The 22,964-nt window shown below is 50.8% G+C and overlaps 1 protein-coding gene across 7 annotated transcripts in view; it reads right to left on the reverse strand.

The window, feature by feature from the left end:
* Positions 1 to 76: 76 nt before the first annotated feature.
* setd2 (SET domain containing 2, histone lysine methyltransferase) overlaps positions 77 to 22,964 on the reverse strand; it is a 50,822-nt gene continuing 27,934 nt past the window's right edge. The window contains exons 5-22 of one of the 7 annotated variants that reach the window (XM_042346877.1): positions 22,445 to 22,573; positions 20,607 to 20,730; positions 19,358 to 19,435; positions 18,274 to 18,371; positions 17,647 to 17,782; positions 17,244 to 17,378; positions 16,166 to 16,294; positions 14,473 to 15,324; positions 13,599 to 13,653; positions 12,955 to 13,159; positions 10,724 to 11,378; positions 8,241 to 8,372; positions 7,154 to 7,293; positions 6,636 to 6,747; positions 3,678 to 3,746; positions 2,875 to 2,958; positions 2,004 to 2,105; positions 77 to 1,121 (exon numbers count right to left, since the gene is read on the reverse strand). In XM_042346877.1, coding sequence (XP_042202811.1) covers positions 960 to 1,121; positions 2,004 to 2,105; positions 2,875 to 2,958; positions 3,678 to 3,746; positions 6,636 to 6,747; positions 7,154 to 7,293; positions 8,241 to 8,372; positions 10,724 to 11,378; positions 12,955 to 13,159; positions 13,599 to 13,653; positions 14,473 to 15,324; positions 16,166 to 16,294; positions 17,244 to 17,378; positions 17,647 to 17,782; positions 18,274 to 18,371; positions 19,358 to 19,435; positions 20,607 to 20,730; positions 22,445 to 22,573 — 3,397 coding nt within the window. In that variant the 3' untranslated portion in view covers positions 77 to 959. The remainder of the gene's footprint in view (positions 1,122 to 2,003; positions 2,106 to 2,874; positions 2,959 to 3,677; positions 3,747 to 6,635; positions 6,748 to 7,153; positions 7,294 to 8,240; positions 8,373 to 10,723; positions 11,379 to 12,954; positions 13,160 to 13,598; positions 13,654 to 14,472; positions 15,325 to 16,165; positions 16,295 to 17,243; positions 17,379 to 17,646; positions 17,783 to 18,273; positions 18,372 to 19,357; positions 19,436 to 20,606; positions 20,731 to 22,444; positions 22,574 to 22,964) is intronic. The other 6 variants (XM_007911812.2, XM_042346878.1, XM_042346879.1 and 3 more) reach the window with 6 other exon arrangements.

Raw genomic sequence — 22,964 nt, forward strand, 5'->3', positions numbered from 1 at the left:
GTTTCCCTACAATGGTACCGTGATCCTGACCACTGAAGATTTGCTTTTGCTCCAGTAAGTGATTAAAAGGCCTGCGTAACCAAAACAATGTTTAATATCTGCTCTGTGTACAAACCGAAGGGAAACTGATTTGCTTCGTCTCTGTACATACTCCCAAGGCTGGGATTTAACAAGTTAATAGTGGTTTCCCCCCCCACCACCCCTGGTACACACTCTGCTCAATCACATCCACAGTCTGTCCCCATATGAAAACTGCCATTAAAATACTGCCGATATTCCCCCCCCACCCCCCCAACACACACACAAGAAACTGCTTCCATTAAAAACTAGAGACACACAAACTCTCGCTCCACGTCTCTGGTGGGTGAGAACAAGGACACGCTGGTCAGAAACGGTACCTTAGTTGGTATCTGTTCACAGATCGTTTTACAACATGGTTCGTTTACTTTCTCTCTCACACGCACGCACCCACGCGCACACACACATGCTCACACAGGGGAGGGGGTCACACAGCTCCGGTCAGCACCTTTGCTCACATTTAAACCGTAAGCGGGAGGAGTGTGAGGGAGGGGGGAAAACCTCCATTTTAATTTTTTTTACATTAAAAAAAGTCCGTAAAAATTTAATACAGTAAATTGATTTTTTGTTAAGAAGTAACGATCAGTGCCAGCGCTGTGGGAACTGCCAGCGGTGTGTACAGGCAGGACAGGCTGCTATCTAACCAACCCTATAATATTTACACAGTAATGGGGTGTGGAGAGGGGAGAGAGGGAGCCCACACGGGAACACACAAACCTCCCGCTGAACCGGCAAAAGGCTTCGTCCCTCCTCATGAGCCAAAAGTGGTTTTCCTCTTTGCTTCCTCAATATATTCACATATGCGTTAAAACAATATAATACACATAACTAAGGGCATTGAGAAGCAACTAAATAGGGCCAGTCAGGTGTGGGAGGGCAGCTTATTCCATGTCGGGCTCCTCTTTCGGTTTGTAGGTGGCTCCGAACTTTTGCATGTACTTTTTGATGTATTCCTTGGTTTTGTGCTTGACATTCTCATTGCACTCCAGGTCCTCTGGGTTCTTACACTGTTTGAGTTCCTTGTTCATGACTCCATGAGTCAACTGCATGAGAGAGAGGGGGAGAGAGAGAGAGAGGGAGGAGTCACAGGAGTATACAATTTCCACATTCCATGTACGCCACCTACATGTAGTAATAATAATAATCCTTGCATTTGATATCGCGCCTTATCAAGCGCTTCACAGGATATACTGTAAAGTGTAGTGATTGTATATTTTGTGGCCAAGATGTGGCAGGCAGTTGCCCACAGCAGTGTCCCACAAACATTCGTGGATTGAGTGACCACATTATTCTTTTAAAGGGATTATTAATCCCTGAAAAGCGATCTGCCAATCGATTTAACAACTAGGTTCCTACGTGCTAGGTAAACAGATTTGTGGAGTAAGGAAACTCGCCCAAAGTTTCGCCCTGCCCGGAAATTGAAACCCAGGTCTTTCGCTTGTGAGGCGAGTGCTCTTATCATGACACTACAGGACTCCAGTCTACATTTGAATATTTTCTGCAAGCTTGCCGTTAATATCGCTGCCTGACAAGCTTTCCCGGTGCTTGTCCAGCTAGGACCACCCTACCTGTTAGTTAACAAGAGGTAATGATGAACCAGGCTGGGCTGTGCTGTCATCAGCTGGAATACTGCAAATCCGTCTGACTCAGGAACCAAAATAGAGACCATCCCAGAGGGGTGGCTTGATTCTGACATTCCGTTGCCAGGCGTGTTTCCTTGACGTAATCTCAGCCCTAGGGACTCCCCTTACCCCACCTCCCACCCCACCCCCAGGAGGTATGCGCACACCATAGGTTCCATTCCTCAATCTCAGCACTCTGTACAGGTCTGTCCACATTAAACCACATCAATCCATTTCATACAAGCCTGATCCTGTGCGGGGTGATATTACAACGCGGAGCTGATGTAATTTGAACCGATTTACCTTTCGGGCCAGATGTTTGAAGTCTTCTGTCGCCACGATTCTGCCGATTTTACAGTCAGGCTTGCGGTAGGGGTTCAGACACAGAACAATGAACTGGGAGATCTGTCAGTGACAGGAGAAGGCATTAGCTCAATCACCATACAATAACCCTGTAATCCAACATTTCATACCTGCCTCGTCACGTCTGCAAAACATCTCAAGCGTCTCAAGGCCCCGAACAGTCATGGGTTTACACCTAAGCTGGAGCTTGGAGTCAAGAAAGGTGTAGGCAAGTGGTTGGGTGTGGGAGGGTGACTGAAGGCACGGTCAAAGAGGAAGGTCTTGAGCCAGGCCTTGAAGGAGGCAAGGGAGGGGGCGAGGCGGAGTGGCTCCGGGATGGAGTTCCAGAAGGTGGGAGCAGAGAGGCTGAAGTCTTGACCGTTGATGGTGTGGCGGGCAGGGTGGGGGACATGGAGCAGGCCAGTGCCCGCCGAGCGGAGGGAGCAGGCAGGTTGGTAAGGCATGGCCGCCCAGCCCCCAGTGACAGGATTCAGTTGTTCATCTGAGGCAGGAAGTCGCGTGTTCACATCCTGCCCAAGAGCTGAGCTCACAGCCCAGGCTGACACCCCTGAGTTTAGAACTGGGGGAGCACTGTATTTAGACAGCACCGTCCGTCTGCTAAGGCGTTAAGCTGAGCCCCCATCGGCATGTTCAGATGGACATCCCAAGTGTTCTGGTCAATATCCCCCCCTCACCAAAACACAGTCATTGCTGTACGGGGGTGGGGGAGGGAGTGAGGGCCGACTGCTGTGCTAAATTAGTCCCAGGTGACCGGGGCCCGCCTGCCTCCGCAGTTGGTGCTCTCACACTGTGAACACATGCGGCTTCTCACCTCCTTCCTGAACAGCTCTTTACTCCTCTTGGCCAGCTCGCTGGATGTGTCTGCCTCTGCAGTCTTGGCCTTTTTCTTAGAAGACTAACGGGAAAGAGAGAGAGAGAGTCAGTCAGCCTCCAGGAGACACAGCACCCATCACCCTGGCCAGAGACAGACAGGCAGCCTCCAGGTGACACAGGGCCCATCACCCTGGCCAGAGACAGACAGGGAGCCTCCAGCTGACCCCCACACTGACACAGCACCATCACCCTGGCCAGTGGCTCAGATCGTTGAATGGTCACAATATTAATAGCCGAGCTGGTCCCTCCGCCTTGGACCCTCCTTCATCTTGTTCAATGTCTGTCTCCTGATCTACCTTGAGAGTAGACGAGGAGAAACTCTTTCCTCTGGCTGCTGGGTCAGTAACCAGAGGACACAGATTTAAGATAATTGGCAAAAGAACCAGAGGGGAGATGAGGAGATTTTTTTTACCCAGAGAGTTGTTATGGTCTGGAATTCACTGCCTGAAAGGGTTGTGGAAACAGATTGGATAGAAGCTTTCAAAAGGGAATTGGATATATAATTAAAAAGGAAAAATGTGCAGGGCTAACGGGTAAGAGCGGGGGAGTGGGATAAGTTGGGAGCTCTTTCAAAGAGCTGGCACAGGTACGATGGGCCGAATGGCCTCCTTCTGTGCTGGAAGATTCTATGATCTTAGTTGGGGAAGCAGTTATGGCACAACCAGGGGTCTGTCACACGCCTCCCTGGGACCGGGGCCCGTCTGCCTCCGCAGTTGGTGCTCTCACACTGTGAACACATACCAGGCTGTAAGCATTGGGTGTACCGTCCGCGCTGCCATCTAGTCCGTGTAGATCAGCCAGCATCGGGTCCTGCACATGAAAAGACGCTCAGTGAGAAACCCTCTCACTCAGTGTCTCCGAGACACCGCAAGTCTCAACAGGAAAGGGTTAATACAGCGCAGTGTCCAGGTTACAGCGCCAAGTGACAAGTGACAACAGGCAGCAGGAGACAGCCCTACAAAGGACAAGGCCCCTGCCATCACAGCACTGCTGCGTGAGCAGTCTGGGCGGCAGATTAGTGTGGCAACGTGGGCCCGCAGTGCTCCAACATACCCCAGGAGGGAGCCACACCGCACACCAGGGCAGAAACAAACTGATGATAATAATCCCGGCATCTGATACAGCGCCTCACCACGTCCTCGAGACGTCTCAAAGCGCTTCACAGGATACACTGCAAAGTGCGTTGACTATCTATTTGTGGGTGAAACCCGGCAGCCAATTGCACACAGCAGCGTCCCACAAACAGTCATGGATTGAGTGACCACATTTTTACATTTTAAAATTTATTTTGAAGGAATTATTATCCCTGGAAAAGCAATCCACCAATCGACTAACAACCGGCTTCCTACTTACTGCTAGGTGAACATAGGCATGTGGAGTAAGGAAACGTTTCGCCCTGCCAGGGAATCGAACTCAGGTCCTCTCGCTCGCAGGAAGAGCGCTCTAACCACTGAGCTACAGGACTCCACACAAACAGCATTGTTTGTCCAAACAACATGCTGTTCTCTAAAGGAAATGAGGATGACAAGTGACTGAGAACTGAGCTCCAGGGTGCTGGAGGGACATCAGTAGAGACACAGTCATTGACACAGGGCAATGACCAGGAGCTCAACGGATGGCCCGGCCCTGACTGCCTTTGTTGTTGGTTACCCGCTTTCTGCCTGTCTGACACATGTGGAAATGGATATACATCACTATGCTTCACAGTATCCACACCAGAACTTCTGACAGTGTCACAGATGTCTGGAAATTTCCCCACATCTGTAATGTTGTGCAGACTCCCCCACCCGGAGGGATGCATCCACATCATCACATTCCAAAACTTATTAACAACACATTGACTGTAGCCAAGGTTTGGGGACACAGCGTGTGTTTTGTGGGGGTGGACAGAGAGAAACTGATGCATTGTTAAACAGCACAGCTTGCCATTGAGAGCGCTGTCTGGCAAGCTTTCCCGCTGCTTGTCCAGCTAGGACCATCCTCCCTGTTAGGGCTTTGGTTTGCAGGATTAACAGGAGCTGAGGGGGAGGATTCCCTGCCCCCAGTGACTGGTCGGCCCTTCCAATCCTGCCAGGCTGGGCTGTGATGTCTCATCAGCGGTGCCCCGGAATACTGTGGCCCTTCATGGCTCGGGAACTAGAGACCGCCACAGAGACTTGATTCTGACATTCCGTAGCCAAATGTCACCTTGGAGCCAGCTCAACTTCACAGAGCACGCTTACCTCTCCTCAGCACCCCACCCTGGGAGCCGTCCCTCTTTTATTATCAAAAATAGAGGCTATTAGCAAAAGTAAAAGCACATGGAATCGGAGGTAACCTTGAGGCGTAGCTTGGTAATTGATTGGGAAGCAGGAAACAAGAGAGTAGGGATAAAGTTCTCTGATTGTCGGGACGTGACAAGTGGTGTTCCCCAGGGGTCTGTACTAGGGCCTCAGCTTTTCACTATATATATATATAATATAAAAATGAATTGGATGAAGGAATAGAGTTTTATATCCAAATTTGCAGATGACACAAAGTTAGGAGGCACAGTAAATTGTGTAGATGGGAGCAGGAAGTTACAAAGAGAAGTTGATAGATTAAGTGAGTGGGCAAAACTGTGGCAGATGGAATTCAATGTGTGAGGTCATCCATTATGGATGGTGAATGGGATGTTGTCCTTTATCTCAAGGGGGCTGGAATATAAAGGAGAGGAAATATAGTGCCTTCAACTATACAGAGCCTTGGTTAGTAGACTCCATCTGGAAAATGTGTTCGTTTTGGTCACTGCACCTCAGGAAGGATAAATTGGCTCTGGAGGGAGTGCAGTGCAATATTCACCAGAATGATACCAGGTCTAAAAGGGTTAAATTATGAGGACCGGTTGCATAAACTCGGTCTCTTTTCCCTTGACTTAGCAGGTTGAGGGCTGATCTGATTGAGGTGTTTAAAATAATAAAGGGATTCGATAGCGTAGCTACAGAGAAACTATTTCCTCTGGAGGGGAATCCAGAACGAGGGATATCATCTTAAAATTAGAGCCGGGCCATTTAGGAGTGAAATCAGTGGCAACTTTTCACCCAAAGGTTAGTGGGAATCTGGAACGCTCTCCCCCAAACGGCTGTGGGTGCTGGATCCATTCATATTTTCAAGACTGAGGTGGATAGATGTTTGTTAGGTCAGGGTATCAAGGGCAGGTAATTGGACTTGAGGTACAAATCAACCATGATCTTATAGGATTTAAGACATGTGTCCCCTTGTAATTACCATCCAGATATAACAACTCGCATTTATGTAGTGGCCTTCACACGTGGTAGTGCCCTGGAGTCCTTGACAGTGGTGGAGTCTGACTCTGCCAGGGGGAGAGGGAGGGGGGAGGTAACTGTAAGCACGACCGAAAAGGAAGGTCGAAAGAGTTCCAAAATTTCGGGACTTAGTGGCACGACCACTGATGGTGGAGTGGAGTGGACAAGGGACAAACAGGAGGACGGAACCAGCTGAGCGGATGCACCGCGTGGTAGAGTGGGGGGTAGGGAGGTGCCAGGGCATGACGGGATTTGAAAATGAGTGAGAAGATCTTGAAATTGATCCATTGGGCAATTGGAAGCCAGTGGAGCCTGGCAAGGACTGAGGTGACGGAGTGGGGTACGGAGTTTTGTGCTACACTACTGTGGACATTAACCGGTGTCTTCACTCCCGCAGGAGAAAGCGGAGACGCACCTTGGCTGGATTCTCGTCGTAAGTGGGGGTCCCCAGGTCCATCTCCGCCTCGTGGCCCATGCTTGTGTCGTCGTTGCCCCCTTCCCACAGCGGGGGGTCCCACTGTGTTTGTCTGAGGGAACCAATGGCATTGCTGAGTGAACCGTAACCCAAAGAGTCCAGATCCCAGAATGTTAGACATGAGGAGGCTGTTCAGCACCCGCTCTCCACCCGTGCCCCCTCCTGTCAGTCTCAATCCCAGCCGCCGCCACCCACCCCTCACCCTACCATGTACTCTGTTCCCTTTTAACATAATTGCTTAATAACATCTGCTTTAGCCAGTAGTTTGGGCTGAACAATCCACATCCCAATAATCTGTGCAAAAATTACTCTAATATCATCATGAGGCTATCATCATCCTCGTCACCCACACTCCCTCCTCCCTCTCCAAACCCCTTATGACACCCAGACCCACACCCCACCGCCCCCAGTGACACCCAGACCCCCCGCCCGCCCTGATTGCGCCCCTAAACACTAACCTGGTGACAACGTGATAGTAGTAGATCTTTCCCTCGGGGTCTCGAGCAGTTTTCCAGTTGGAGGGGAGGACGATGGACTTTGCTTTGGGGGGTGAAGGAGGCGGCAAATCCAGAAGGCTGCTCACAACCATCAGCTCCTGCTAGACAGGGGACCACTTTCAATTACTCCCAACCCACCAATCATCAACCATGTACCAGCCTGATCTGCACCCAACCCGCCAATCACCAGCCTCGTACCAATAACAACAACAAAATTACATTTATATAGCGCCTTTCACACCAGGAGGACATCCCAGCCTGACTTACACTTAACCCGGAAATAATCTGCCACTTGAAACCATCAGCCCTCAATAAGCACAAAACCATTTTATGCTGCAGCTCCAGTCTGGCACTGTCTCCATAGCCTTCACACAGATAATTGGAGGGCTGTGATACAAGAGAGCTAGGGATGTACTTTAGGAAATTGTCAGCCAGGACACCAGCAGAGAAACTTCTCTTTTGAATCGTGTCAGAGCATCTTTACAGGCAGCCAGGACCTCGGTTTATCTCTAACAAATCACTGTACCCCAGCACTGCAGTGGAGTGACTGTGAGTTCAAAGTGAGTACGAGGGGCTTGAATCCACAACCATCTCAAAAGTGACAGTGTGACTGACCGAGCCAGACTGACACCTTTTCTTACAATTCACAGGAGACCAACTGATCTGATCTTATCTTGTGAAGTTCTGTACCTCAGGGGTTAGAGCCGTCGCCTCGCAAGCAAGTGGACCCGGGTTCGATTCCCGGCAGGGCGACACGCTGGACAAATTTCCTTACTCCACATACCTCTGTCTACCTAGCAGTGAGTAGGAACCTGGTTGTTAGTCTATTGGCGGATCACTTTTTCAGGGGGTAATAATCCCTTCAAAAATCCGCCAATTGACTAACCACTGAGTTCCTACTTACTGCTGGTTAAACAGGTGTGTGGAGTAAGGAAACTTGCTGAACATTTTGCCCTGCCAGGGAATCGAACCCAGAGCGCCTTGTTTGCGAGGTGAGTTCACTAACCACTGATGTGTGGGCGATTGGAGTAACTGGCATGGGGCATACCTGCTGGACAGCCTGGGGTTGCCCTGTTGGCTGGTAGGCCGGGGCTGGAGATGTGACGAGCACTCCTGCTGACGGCTGCACAATGAAAGCCTGCTGTCCCTGTGTGTACTCGGGACTCGACTGGGCGTAAGTCTGTGGTCAGTGAAGAGAGAGACAGAGAGACATTACCTCTCAACTCACATGGAACCAAACAAGTCCCTCACTTTTACAGAGATACAAATGGTCATAGGAGGAGGCCAATCGGACCATTGAATGTATGTAGCCCTTATCACCATATTATCACTGTATCTTATTGTATTATCCATTTTCCCAAGCTTTCTCCACATCCCTGGGGGGGAGGTGGGGGGGTAGTAAGGTATGTGGGGGTCTCCTTGCAGCTGAACTGGCTCCAAGGTGACATGCCTGGCAACGGAATGACAGAATTGAGCCCATCCTCTGAGATGGTCTCTAGTCCGGTTCCTAAGCCAGGTGGGTACGGAGTATTCCAGGGTACTCACTGCTGATGACAGCACAGCCCGGCCTGGCTCACAGCAGGCCCTGGAAGGCAGACCAGTTACTAATGGGGAGGGTGGCCCTAGCGGGAAAGCTTGCCAGATAGCAAGTTTTACCTGGTTAAGACTCAGCAGGTTTTACCTGGTTAAGCCTTGGCTCTTGCCAACCTGCACCTAATACTTTATGGAATTAGGTAAGCGGGGTGTGTCCCTCCAGGGAGAGAATGTGCATTCCATTCCAACAATTTGCTTCCCATTTCTATGTGTAGGTGGGATGCATCGAATTCTCACATTGGTTTGCATTCTCTTAAGCACGGTGATGGGTTTCCGCATCACCAACCGGCTAACACGCCAAACATTAACGGTTTTACTGCTCAAGTGCTTCTCCAGTTCCTCTGTGCTCGATCCCAGCTGCTGACAGTGTGTGTAGCTGGTGAGAAATCTGTCCCTCGAGGGCACTCACTGCTCACCCACACAACATAAGTACAAGTCATGACTTTGGATCAGTGCTTTGTGCCAGGATTGTGTGGTCAACATTGTCAGCCTTGGACCATCGTGTGAAACTGCCTTACACTGGCAGGAGTCACGTGACATGTCAAACACATATTTTATTAGTTATAAATTATCTCTATCACGTCAGAGCCCTTTACCCTCTTCCACCAATCCCCTCTCCACCCACTAGTCATGGCTTTCAGTCACCTCGCAACTCAAGTAAATACAAACCTCCCTCCACTCTAACCCCACTCTCCCATCGCTCCCCCAGTCGAACCACAATCTTCTCTCACTCTCCCAAGTCTAACCCCATTCTCCCCTCACTGTCGTCAGTCTAACCCCACTCTCCCATCACTCCCCCCACTCTGCCCCCAGTCTAACTCCATTCTCCCATCACTCCCCCGCCCGAGTCTAACCCCATTCTCTCCTTGCTCCCCAGTCTAACCCCACTTTCCCCTCGTTACCCCCACTCTCTGCTTGTCCCCCAGACATATCCTCTTTTATCGTCTTCGGACCAGACGACCTCGATCAGGTCACTGCTCAACTTTCACAACTCCAGTGAAGAATAACTCAGCCTCCCTGGTAGATCTACGCTGCACTTTACCCATTGCTGTTATATCCTTCCTAACCCCAAATTGCACACAATATTCCAACTGAAGCCTAGGTAAAGTCTTGTACATTGGTCAGGCTGCAATCCAGGTTCTGTGCTCTCACTTGAGGGAGGATGTTCAGACTGGGAGGAGGTGGGAGGGAGAACAGAAGCGGCTTATGAGGATGATGGCAGGGGTGAGGGGCTTTAGTGAATAGGAGAGATTGACGACATTGGGTTTGTTTACATTGGAGCAGAGGGGCCCAGATAGAAGTGGACATCATGATAAGGGGTTGACAGGGTGAATGGGGAGAAGCTATTCCACTGGTCGCGGAGTCAGTGACTGGAGGCCATAGGTAAAAGACAAAAAGGAGAGAAGAACTTTTTTCGTATAGAGTTGTGCGAACTTGGAACGCCCTGCCTAGCAAGGTATTGGAGGTAAGAGTCCATTGTGGCTTTCAAGAGGGAAGTAAGACTAAGAAGATAAGGTCCAGGGGTGTGGGGGAAGGCTGGTAAACAGGTCTGAAAGGATCTGAAATCAGCAGCACAGACACAAAGACACAAATGGTCTTCTTTTGTGTTCTGTCATTAGAATCTTACAGCACAAAGGAGGCCATTCGGCACATCGTGCCTGTGCCGACTCTTTGAAAGAGCTACCAACTAGCCCCACTCCCCTGCTCTTACCCCAGAGCCCTGCACATTTTTCCTTTTTAAGTATCTGTCCAATTTTTGAAAGGCTAACTCGCTCAGAGACAGTATAGATTCAATGGGCAAATGGCCTCCTTCTGTACTGTAGATTTCTATACGTCTGTTTATTATTATTGTTGTGTTCTATGCAGGAATAAAAAAGATCCTCTTCTCCGCACTGTAAAGCAGGGGAACAGGGAAGGACAGAGAACAATGGAGTGTACCTGGACGATGGGCTGAGAGGTCTGGCCGTACGATGAGGATATGCTGTAGACGGGCTGACAAGGCTGCCCCTGGTAATAGATGGATGCTTGTGGCTGGCCGCTGGAGTACTGCTGGTGCACGGCTAGTGCCTGCTGGTTGGGGTCCCACAGGGTATAGTTCTGTGCCGGGGCTTGAGTTGCTGTGACCTGCAGCACGGCCAGGCTGGGGTCCTGGGGAAGGACGCTGGGGGCCGGGGTGAGGTACTGCTGTGTCTGAATGTCCACCTGAGGTGAGAGATGCTGTACAGTGGGCACAGCGTGCTGCCCCGCGGGCATGGGTTCCGCCAGCAGCTGTTGATCATAGCTGAGTGCCTGGCACACCAGCTCCACGTTGGGGGTGGGCAGAAGCACTTTGCCCGCATTGGGGTTCACGGGGTCCACGTAGGCTTGTAAAGGGTATCCCGGCGGATAGCTGACAAAGTTCAGGTGAGAGTTGGTGTAGGCTGCAGTGTCATAAGGCACCTGTGAGCTCCCGCACATGGGCTGCTGTTGGATGTACAGCCCATGTTTCTGGGCTTCCCTCTGGGCCACCTCCTGCTCAAACAGCTTGCGTCGCTCCTCCGTGGTGAGCTTGCTCCGGGTTTTCTTCTTCTTGGATGGTGTGGTCGTGTCATACCTTCAGGAGGAAACAAAACACGATTAGCGGAGTAGTTAGTGCGCTCGCCTCTAATGCAAGAGGACCCGGGAGCAGGGCGAAACCTTAGGCAAATTTCCTTCTCCACACGCCTTGGTTTACCCAGCAATAAGTTGGAACCTAGTTGTTAGTCGATTGGCGGATTGCTTTTCTGGGGTATTAATCCTCCCCCATCCACTCAATCCATAACTGTTTGTGGGACACTGTTGTGTGCAATTGGCTGCCGCGGTTCGCCCACAATATACAGCCAATCAACTTTACAGTATATTCTGTGAAGCGCTTTGAGACGTCTCAATGACATGATAAGGTGCTATATCAAAGGCAAGGATTATTATTATTATATCCCAGGCTAGGCTGCTGTCACTGCTGTATTTGTTGGCATCTAACCCACTTTCACAGCAGAAGGGGAGAACATAGCAGGTTCAAAGGGTTTTTGTTTGTTTTCCCGACTTAACATGTCATTCCATATCAACCTAACCCGCTGTGCAAAGCACTTTGAGAGAATTGCAATGGAAGTAAGGGCGTTCGAGGGCAAGGAGAAGTCGGGAAATGAGCTTCAACGAATAACTGTGATCTACTAAAAAGATGAGACAGGCTTGATGGACTTAAAGGCCAAGCCTCATCCTGCTCTTGTGTTTGTGGAATAAAAGACACAAAGGTGGTTCCTATGGCCAAGGCCCAGGTTCAGGCCGTGCTCTGCGTGAACTGATCTCGGCCGCAACAAGAAGGCTACACTGGCCTCCAGCGCCCCAGTGAGAGAGGGGATAATGCCCAGGGCCCTGCTCCTCACTGCTATCCAGGACCTCACCAAATAAAGAAATCATCCTAGTATTTGTTGTAACATCTTAACTTGTTAAAACGTCTTGGGATTTTACTGTCAAGTGTAGTGACTGTGTTTCTGTAGGTGTAGCTGTAGGCAGCCAAATTGCGTACAGCCAAGTCGCACAGATAGTGACTGATTTTATTTGGGGGATTGTTGGCTAGGACACAGCAAGCGAGAAACTCCTCTTTACCAATAGTATCACGGGATCCTTAACATCCACCAGAACAGCCACCTGGACCTTGGTTTAATGTCTCATCCAAAGGATGGTATCTCCGACAATGCAGCGCTCTTCCCAACACCCCATCAGAGTGTCAGTCAGGGAACCAGACTGAATCCTAAGTCCTGACATGGGGCTTGAACCCATAACCTTCTCACCCAGAGAGAGAGTGCAACTGCTTGGGATAACTGCTGGAGTAAAACCAGCTAAAACCACATAGCTTTCCATTGAGAGCGCTGTCTAGCTAGGAAGACCCTGCCCATTAGGGCTTTGGCTTGCAGAGTTAACAGGAGCTGAGTGGGAGGATTCCCTGTCCCCAGTGACTGGTCTGCCCACCCAGGTCTTGCTGGTGAGCCGTGAGAAACAGAGAAAGTGCAACTCAGTCAGACTGACAACTCCAAGTCCCACCTCATATTATCTCCCCCACAAGCTTCTTCAAAGTTAAAAGCTTTACCAAAACGCCTCTTGAAACTGCCCCTCTTTCCCCCTCCTCTGCCTTCTCAGTCACAGCTCCCCACCTGCCCAGCACTTGCCTCTCGTCGGCCGACAGTCTCTTGAGTCCCTCCCTCTCGTACGCGGAGGGGGGAGGGGATGCCGTCTGCTTGCGTTTCTTCCTATCCTTACTGAGTGCAGGCTTGTCTGTGTCCTTCTCTTTGCTCGAGCTCGATGGAGTCTTCGGTGTCTGAGAAAGGTCCTTCTGTGAGGAACCGTCTCGCCCACGCTCTGCAACATAGAGAACATCAAGTACCCAGAGCACAACGCCACCCTCACAGCCCCACACAAACACTCACAGCCTCAACACAGCCTTGTATTTTAAAAAGCAGCACGGCTGTCACACACTGAGCAATGGTAGCAGCCAGGGGAAGCTCCACTCACCCAGCACACCCAGCCCCAGTCCCCGCGGCTCACCCAGCTCTCTCCTCACCCAGCCACCACAGTTTCACCCAGCCCCCCTCCTCACCCAGCAACCCCCCCCACTCACCCAGCTCCCTCCCCAATCACCACCACCTTTATATTTTAAATAATACCATCAGGTTTCAGAAACAGGGTAGAAAGAGGCTTGGCAACAGAACATTGGGGTTAGCAGACCAGACAATATCTAATCTAATAAACTGGTGAACAGGCTGGGTGGGCTGAATGGCCTCCTGGTGTAAGAACGTACCAGTACTGTCGCGCTCCGCTTGGCTCCGGTCTTTCTTCGGGATCCGGTAAACTTCCTGTGGACACCAGAAACGTCATTACATTCCAGCCCTGCTCAGCTGTGAAACCCGCCCCGCTACCATCAGCAACACACGTGCCCACACAGACTCACACATACACACAGACTCACACACAGAAACTCACACACACATGCACACACTCAATCCCACAGGTGCACACAGACTCACACACGCATATGCACACAGCGACTCACACACATGTGCACACACCCACACACAGACAGACATGCACCATGGACACAGACACACACGTGCACACACAGAATCGTGAGAGAGATACAGACGTAGAGAGAGACAAACACACCCGCAGAGTAACACAGACAAACACACGCGCAGAGACACACAGATACAAACATACACTGAGAGGCACACATGCTTAGAAAGAGACAGACGCACAGAGACATCCAGAGTGAGTGGTTGCAGAATCCTAAACATAGAGAAATTACAAACTGTATTTTCTCCCAATTTTCTCCTCTCTCCTGCAGTTTTGTGGGGGCTCCCTGCACCAGGAGTCCCTCACCCAGTGAGTGTCTGGCCGGCTGTCTGAGCGGGGAGGGGGGGGGGGGGGTTAATATTCAGCAGGGAGGAGTGTGTGAGGGGCTCCTGATCGCTGCCCAGTGAGCTTCACTGCTATGAGGTGACCTTGGTTGAGGTCTGGTTCAGGCTGTGCTCTGTTGGCCTCAGGTTTGAACACAGAGCTCACACTCACTGTCACTTGCACGTGAACAATGGTGAGTTCAGCGAGCGAGAGTGCTGGGGGAAAGGGTACAAACTGGGAAGAGAAAAGCTCCCGACTCTCTGAGGACAAATCCACACCTTCAAGTCTTTCCAGTTCTCCAGCAGCTTTGTGGCCAGGTCGCTCACGTCCTCCATTTTGCAGTGCTGCTCGTGGCTGCGCTCACTCTCCGCGTCCGACAATCCCTCCTCCTCGTCCTGAGATGGCGTTCCCGTCAGCACCGACTCCTCCAACTTGGGGCCATTGCTGGTCTTTGGGAGACTCTCCTGCTCAAGAGCTTCACGGCTGTCCGGCTGGCTCCCACTGGCCCCCAGCTCTGCTTGGCTGCCCCCAGCCCCCAACCCCACCTTGGTCTCTCCAGCTCCCGGCCCTGCCTTGGCCTCTCCAACCCCTTCTCCAGTCTGGGCTCCCTCAACCACCTCCCCAGCCTGGCCCTCTGCAGCCCCTTCCACAGCCTGGGATCCCCCGGTCCCCTCCATAGCCCTCTCCCCAGTATTGCCCTCCCCGGCCCCCAGCTCAGCCTGACCTTCCCCAGCCCCCAGTGCTATTGGCTGCTCATCCTCAGTGGGAGCCGGACCTTGTGAGGGCTCCGTGTCCTCCTTCCCCTCCTTGGCCTCGATTTCCCCATCCGAGGCCTTGCTAGTGTCAGACAGGGCACTGTCCATGCTGTTCTCACTGATGATCTTCAGCCTGCGCATCACCAGCTTCCTCGGGGTGTCTCCCTCAGGCTCAGCCCCAGGCTTCGGCCCGGCCTCCTGTGTGTTCAGGGGGGTCTGTGCCCGCGACGTGTTCTCGCTGGAGTATCCGTCGGCCTCGCTGGGCTGCGGGGCGGAGGCCTTGGGCTGGGCCCAGCGTTGGACGATAGGCAGCAGCTTGCTCTCCTCCAGCATGTTCTTGGTGGAGATGGGCAAGATCTCCAGCGTCTTCATCATCTGTGGAGAGAAGCTGCAATTAACGACTGGCATCAAAACAAGGAGAGAGCAGCATGAGCAAGGGACTAGGAGCCATTTCTTCCTCAGGGATACGCCACTCACCACATCCAATTAATAATCCTTGCATTTGATATCATGTCATTGAGACCCTCAAACCGCTTCACAGAATAATCTGTAAAGTGAATTGACTGTATTGTTTGTGGGTTAAACGTGGCAGCCAATTGTGCAAAGCAGTGTCCCACAAACCACCGTGGATTGAAGCGACCAATTTCTTATTATTTTGAGTGTGAGAGAACACGAGAGAAAATTTGAGAGAGTGAGGACGAATGAGATCAAGTGTGAACATAGATGAGCGAGTGAGTGAATGTGAGCAATAGTGAGAACGTGAGCCATTTGTCATTTGACACCCGCTAAGCGTGGGTTTGTGCCCTCACCAGTTTGCTTTTCGAGCGTGCTTACGGTCCCCTCCCCCTGGCTCGGTGTCAGGCTCCGTCACTGTCAAGCTCTCTGGGATGCTGCCCTGTGTGAGTGGCGCTTAACTGCGAGCTGTTGTGTTATTAACTGCAACCGGTTTATTTCACATGCAGGATGTGGCTTAACCTCAAGAGTTTCGGTTTAGAGCCACTGAACGTACAGTTCCGACCAACACAAGACTCCCCTTTAAAGAGTGCGGACTTGCCGCAGGTCATTGGTCTGAGCCAAGACCCTGTGTGTACTCAGCATAGTACAGGGCTCCCCTTGGTGTCTGGAGACAAGTACTGCAACAGCACAATGGCTGCTCAGTCCATAGACAGCATTATATCCCCCTTCCTCGCCCCCGGCATTCAACACCACCCCTTACCTGCGTCTGCAGTTTGATATTGTTGCTCGAGTTTCCCCGGCCATCTCCGAGCTCAGTCATCCAGATCCACAGGAGGGACAGCCCATGGTACTCCAGGAAGGACTTGAGGCAAGCCTGAGAATGCGTGTCCTGAAAGGGGAGAAAGCAAACTCCCATTGTAAACATCGTCTCGAGAGCAAGGCTCCTGCTTAATAATGTTAGCAGAGGTGAGGCAGTGCCGAGAGCACGGCCTGCACTTACAGGGTGGGGAGAACCTGGCACCCACTGAGCCAGGAGACTGCACATGTAATAATAATAATCCTTGCATTTGATGTAGCGCCTTATCATGTCTTCGAGACGTCTTAAAAGTGCTTCAGAGAATATACTGCAAAGTGAATTGACTGTATATTGTGTGAGTGAAACGCGGCAGCCAATTATGCACAGCAGCGTCCCACAGACATGCACGGATTGAGTGACCATATTATTATTGTGTGGAGTAAGGAAACTTGCCCAACATATCCCCCTGCCCGGGAAGAGAACACATGTCCTCTCACTTGCAAGGCGAGTTACTCTAACCAATATGCTACCGCACTCCACAATCAATCAGCATGTTGAGATGGAGGAGATGGAGAGTTGGAGACAGGATATAAAAGGGATTGAAGGGTGTGGGGAATAGGCAGGGAAAGAGTTTTGGTGAGGTGGGGAGTGGCAGGCTCACTGTGCTGCCTGTCCCTGTGGAGTTTAGCTGTCACAGAGTGGCCTTGTTCGCCCCTCAGTAATTGTTGGAGACCGCCCCCTCCCAACCCCCCCCACCCCTCGTCAATTCAGGCAGGGGAGTGAGGAACAAGCATCTTACTTTCCCAGAATCCCTCGGCGGCTCTTGCTCGCTGCTTTCAATATCCTCAAAAAAACTCAACTTTAGTCACCTCCCACGCCCTGCGGTGACTACACCACCCCTCCCTAACCCTGTGAGGGGCGTGTGGTCAGTCCGAGGGTGGGCTGTGAAGGGAAGGGGAGCGAGGCGCGAGTGGAGGGACGCAAGGTGGACATTACCCTGTGAAAGGCATGAACACGCAATGCACAATGTGGCTCCTGTTACCTGTATGATCTGGAGGCAGGTCAGCTTCTGTTCCATGGTCTCTATCCGCACCATCAGCCTGGTCAGGCTGAGCACCTGGTTGGGATCGGACAGGCCCTTCCCGTTCTCCAGCAGGGCCTCCAGCTCCTCGTCCACCTGCCCACACAACAGCACAAGTGAAGCTCGCCAATTTGAGACATCACCTCTTCAAACATCCTATCGTGTGAAAGAGACTGATGTCTCCTGCCTTCTAGATTCCCCACATACACACTTACCAACAAACATCAATCTCAATAGTGTGTGGGATATTGGTGGTGAAGATTCTATGTTGCAAATCACTACATAACAGGTCACTATACCTAGGTGTGACAGGTTTTTGTGTACAGTGTTTGAGATGAAGTGTGGACCACTGAACTGTACTCACAGAATCTTTCTTGCGGGACCGTTCTTTATCTTTCAGCTTGACCTTGCCTCCTGCGGCCCGAATGCTGACCCGGTTTTCACCCCCGAGGAAGCCCCGGCAGTTTGCTGATCCACAGAAACATTTCTGTGCCTCCTTCCTGCAGTCAGACACAAGAGAGATGGCATCAAACCCCACAAAACCGCCTTTCTCCTCTATGTATGATGGTGGAGACTGTCACAGTGTATTTTATATATAAATATGTGGCGATGTGTGGAGGTCTCTGTGTTGGGGGTGGAGAGGCTACTGTGTTGGGGGGCTGGAGAGGTTACTCTGTTGGGGATGGAGAGGTCACTGTGTTGGGGGTAGAGAGGTCACTGTGTTGGGGAGTGGAGAGGTCACTGTATTGGGGAGTGGAGAGGTCACTGTATTGGGGAGTGGAGAGGTCACTATTGGGGAGTGGAGAGGTCACTGTATTGGGGAGTGGAGAGGTCACTGTGTTGGGAGTGATCTTTGTTCAGTAGTCTGTACAGAGTGTTGTTCTGGGTGTGATGTGGAGAAGATACTTTATATTTGTACATTAGATCGTGCCTTTCATGTTTCGGAGCTCTCCAGGGGCAGAATCCCACACACACACACACTCAGCCTTACCCGTATCTCTGAAACTGATAGTCGAAGGTCAGCTCTGTGCCAGGTGGCACGGCCTTGGTGGTGAAAAAGCCCACTCTCAGCTGCCCATTCACCGTCCACTGAGGAGGAGAGCAGAGAAGCAGCTCAACACAGGCCACACACAGCTCCCAAATCATCATTATAATAATAATCCTGGCATTTGGTATAGCCCCTTATCACGTCGGAAGGACATCTCAAAGCGCTTCACAGAAACCACTGTGAAATGGATTGACTTTCTCACTAGCTACACAATGTATCAGCAGTTGGGATCAGGCCCAGAGGAACTGGAGAAGCATGTAAGCAGTAAAACCATAAATTTGTTTTGGTCAGCTGGGTGTCTGACACACGCGGAAACCCATCACCGTGCTTAAGAGTCTCCAAACTAAACTGAGATTTCCGTGCATCTCACCGACACACCCCAGAGATACATCGTTGGAATGGAATGCGCATTCTCTCCCTGGAGGGATACATCATTTACCTAATCCAGGAAAGTGTTCGGCTCAGGTTGGCAAGAGCCAAGGCTTGGAGACCCCACTGCTGGAGTCTAACCAGCTAAAACCGCATAGCTTGCCATTGATATCGCTCTCTAGCAAGCTTTTATTTGGTGAATTGTCAGCTAGGACACTGGGAGAGCTCCAGTGGGGAGCGAGCACCAGCTCAGACACAATGGGGAGAGAGCAGGGAATGGGATTAGAGAGCTCCAGTGGGGTAGCGAGCACCAGCACAGAAACGATGGAGAGAGAGCAGGGAATGGGATTAGAGTAGAGAGCTCCAGCGGCGGAACGAGCACCAGCAGACATGATGGGGGGAGAGACGGGAATGAGATTAAAGTGGAGAGCTCCAGTGGGTCACTTGGAAGTTTTCTGTGGCTATGTGCGGTATTGCTTCATAACAATATGGTTAACTGGGACACCCTTCCGATGTGAAAGGGTTATACCAAATGTCAGATTGCTAATAACTGGCAATAGATTGTTCAGAAGCAAGCCGGAGTACTGAATTTGGAGCCATTAGTCGTATTATGACTATGATGGGAAGCTGGTTCACTGCATTCTCTGGTTGTTCTCACCTTCTGAGTCTCACAGTTCGGTTCACAGCTGTGGTTCATGAAACGCGAACAGTTTCCTTTCAAAGTGGCATCAATGATCTGGGAAAAGACAAAAATATGTTTTAATAAAACTTGCATTTATAATGGTGGAGCTGGTGGAGCCCCAGAGCGCTTGACAGTGGCGGAGCATAACGCTAAGCTGGGGGGAGGGTGAGATAACTGAAGGCACAGTCGAATAGGAAGGTCTTCAGGCGCGACCTGAAGATGGGGAAAGGCAGAGGGCTAGAGGGAGAGTGTTCCAGAGTTTCGGGCCGTAGTAATCAAAATGGCCACCAATGGTGGAACGGAGGGCACGCAGAAGGCCGGAGCCAGTCGAGCGGAGGCAGTGGTTTGTGGGGTAAGCAGGTCGGAGAGGTATGGAGGTGCCAGGGCATGAAGGGATTTGGAAACGAATGTGTGGATCTTGAAATCGATCCGTTTGGTGATAGGGGGACAGTGGAGCCCGACTAGAACTGGTGTGTTGGGATACGGAGTTTAGTACGGGTGAGTATCTGGGCAGAGTTTTGGATCAGCTGGATCCTGTGCATGGTGGAGCTGGGGGGGACTGGCAAAGAGTGCATTTGAAAAGTTGAGTCGGAAGGTGACAAACACATGAACGAGTGTTTCGGCTACATCTAGGGTAAGGTACGGTCGGGCAATGTGGAGGTGGAGGAAGGCGGTCCTGGTCAGGGACCCAATGTGGCCAGTCTGGAACCTTGGGATCTTGTTCGACTCTCAACTGTCCTTTCTACCCCACATCTGGGCTCTGACACGCTCAGCCTTCTTCCACCTCTGCAATATTGCCTGCCTCCACCACTAGAATGCACAACTTGCACACTTCACGTGGGGTGGCATCTCAGAACACTTGAGTAGAGCAGAGAAACAGGCCAATCAGCCCAGCCACTGCCAGTGTTTATACTCCATACAAGTCCTCCCCTACTCCTCCCTCCCTCCCTCCCTCCCTCCCAAAACCTCTATTTACCTCTCGCTCATGTGCAGGTCTTGCTTCCTCTTGAACGCATCTACCTCTCTGATTCGACCAGTTTCTGTCAGCGAGTTCCACAATCTCACTCCCCTCTGCATGAGGTCCTCCTAAATTCTCTTTTAGATCCTCTAGTCTCTGTAATGGTGGACCTAATACACATCCTACCAGCTTGTGTCACACTGGGAGACAGTGTCAATGCACCAGTTGACTCTGCAGCACTGAATGGTGACTGGCTTGCTCACTCACCTCGTCGTTCTTCAGTGCCATGAAGTAATAGTGAATGTTCTTGTTGCGAGCGTACTCCTTCACTCTGGCTTTGAACTCCCTGTGATCCAGCACCTCGCCACAGTACTCCAGCACAAAGCAATTCCTGTAACAGAGCAGAGAGACGGCTCTCCTCATCACACCTTCCTTCTCACAAACTTAAGAATCACAAAAATCATTCATAAAGGTGAGGTTAGAAAATATATTTACAAAGCAGCTGGTGAGAATACGGCACTTCACACAAACTATAGTTGAGACAGAGTGTATAGATTAATGACATGAAATAGATCAATAATAATGATCTTTGCATTTGATACAGCGCCTTATCACGTCGTTGAGACGTCTCAAAGTGCTTCTCAGAATATACTGTAAAGTGGATTGACTGAATTTTGTGGGTGAATTCAGGAAGTTGAGGGGTGTTCTGATTGACGCACATTGAATTATAAAGGGATTTGACAGGCTGAATAGTGAGCAACTGCTTCCTCTGGCGGAAGAATTGAGGACTGGAGGTCGTAGTCTTAAACCTGAGGCTAAACCGTTTAGAAGTGAAACATTTTTTCACGTTGTGGGTAGTGGGAGTGTGGAACACACTCCCCCAGAGGGCTGTGCAGACAGAGACAGCAGAAAAATGTAAATGACAAACAGATAAATGCTTGATGGAAGGTAGACAGGGGTATCAGGGGATATGGAGAGAGGGCGGGGAGGTGGAAATGAATTGTCGATCGGCCACCATCTTGTAAAGTGTATGACAGGCACAATAGGCTGAATGGCCTCCTCCTAACAACAACAACAACAAAACGACAACAACAAAATTACATTTATAGAGCGCTTTTCACGTCGGGAGGACGTCCCAAAGTGCTGTACAATCAGGTGTCAGGGCCCGAGCATGGGGGAGGGGTAGGTTAGGGGTGAGTGAAGGCAGAGAAGTGGGAGGGAGACCAAAGGTACGGTCGAAGAGAAGGGTCTTGAGACCGGCCTTGAAGGAGGCAAGGGAGGAAGCGAGGCGAAGGGACCGTGGGATGGTGTTCCAGAGTGTGGGGGCAGAAAGGCTGAAAGCCCGACCACCAATGGTAGGGTGGGAGACATGGAGCAGGCCGGAGCCCGATGAGCGGACAGGTTGGTAGGGAGCCAGCAGGTCAGAGAGGTCCAAAGTTTGGTATCAGAGAGGCTGAAAACCCGGCTACCAAGCATTATTATATCCTTATAATAATAAAGATTATTATTAATAATAAAATTAAGAGTGTTTCCCTCTGCACCTTAGGAGGAGGTTGCAGGACAATGAACACAAGCACAGCTGAGGTGACTGCTGTTCCTGACCAGTCACAGAGATAGCGGCCACTGGCCGCACCTCCTCCTCGGTTAGTGAATTATACCGAGATGTAATTTAGAGAGAATATACATTTATACAACAATAATAATCCTTGCACTTGATATATTTAAGAGAGAACTGGATAGGTATCTGGGGAAGACGGGTTTGCAGGGTTATGGGGAGAAAGCTGGTGATTGGGGTTAATGAAAGTGACGCTCTGTCAAAGAGCCGCACAGACTCGATGGGCCGAATGGCCTCCCTCTGTGCCGTAACATTCTACAAATCTATGAATCTTCGAGACGTCTCAAAGTGCTTCACAGAATATATTGTGAAGTGAATTCATTGTATATTTTGTGGACGAAACACGGCAGCCAATTGCGCACAGCAGTGTCCCACAAACAGTCGTGGATGAGAGACCAAATTATTATTATTATTATTGAATAAATAAAAAGACAAGTGAAAATAGGATGTTGATTGATTGAAAGGCTTCTCAATGTTAAGTATGACTTACACTGGCAGCTCTTTGGCTGCTCGCAGGCCCCAGCCCTTCCTCTCAGTTAGAATGACTTCCACGTCGGCATACTGCCGCCTCTGGAACCGGCGGTTTGTGCAGAACTCTCCGTGCAGACACCTGGAGGAGCTGAGAGAGGCAATAGCAAAGGGCCAGAGTTACTATAAAAGACCCCTTCCTCTCAGACTGACATATTGACCTTTGTCACCCAGGTCCACCAGGTAAGGTCTCAAGTCCTTCCCCTTCGACCGAGCCTTCGCTCACCCTCTCTGCCCTCCACCCCTCCTCATTCCAATCCCCAGCTCGGGCGCAAGCCCTTGGGTAAGCTCACAAAGCACCTAGCAGTCAGATCAGATTGTGGCTGCCAACTTTAGCCCATGATTCATGGCACTGGCAGGCAGGAGGCCTTTAGACTGTGCAAAGCTCCCCCCAAACATAAAAGCCTGCCGAAGATCACTTCTTATCAAGGTGAACAAATACAATGGACAAGAGTCTGTTTAGAACAAATACTTTAGTAACA

Source organism: Callorhinchus milii, unplaced genomic scaffold, assembly GCF_018977255.1.
Source record: "Callorhinchus milii isolate IMCB2004 unplaced genomic scaffold, IMCB_Cmil_1.0 Scaffold2, whole genome shotgun sequence".
NCBI classification, from domain to species: Eukaryota; Metazoa; Chordata; class Chondrichthyes; order Chimaeriformes; family Callorhinchidae; genus Callorhinchus; species Callorhinchus milii.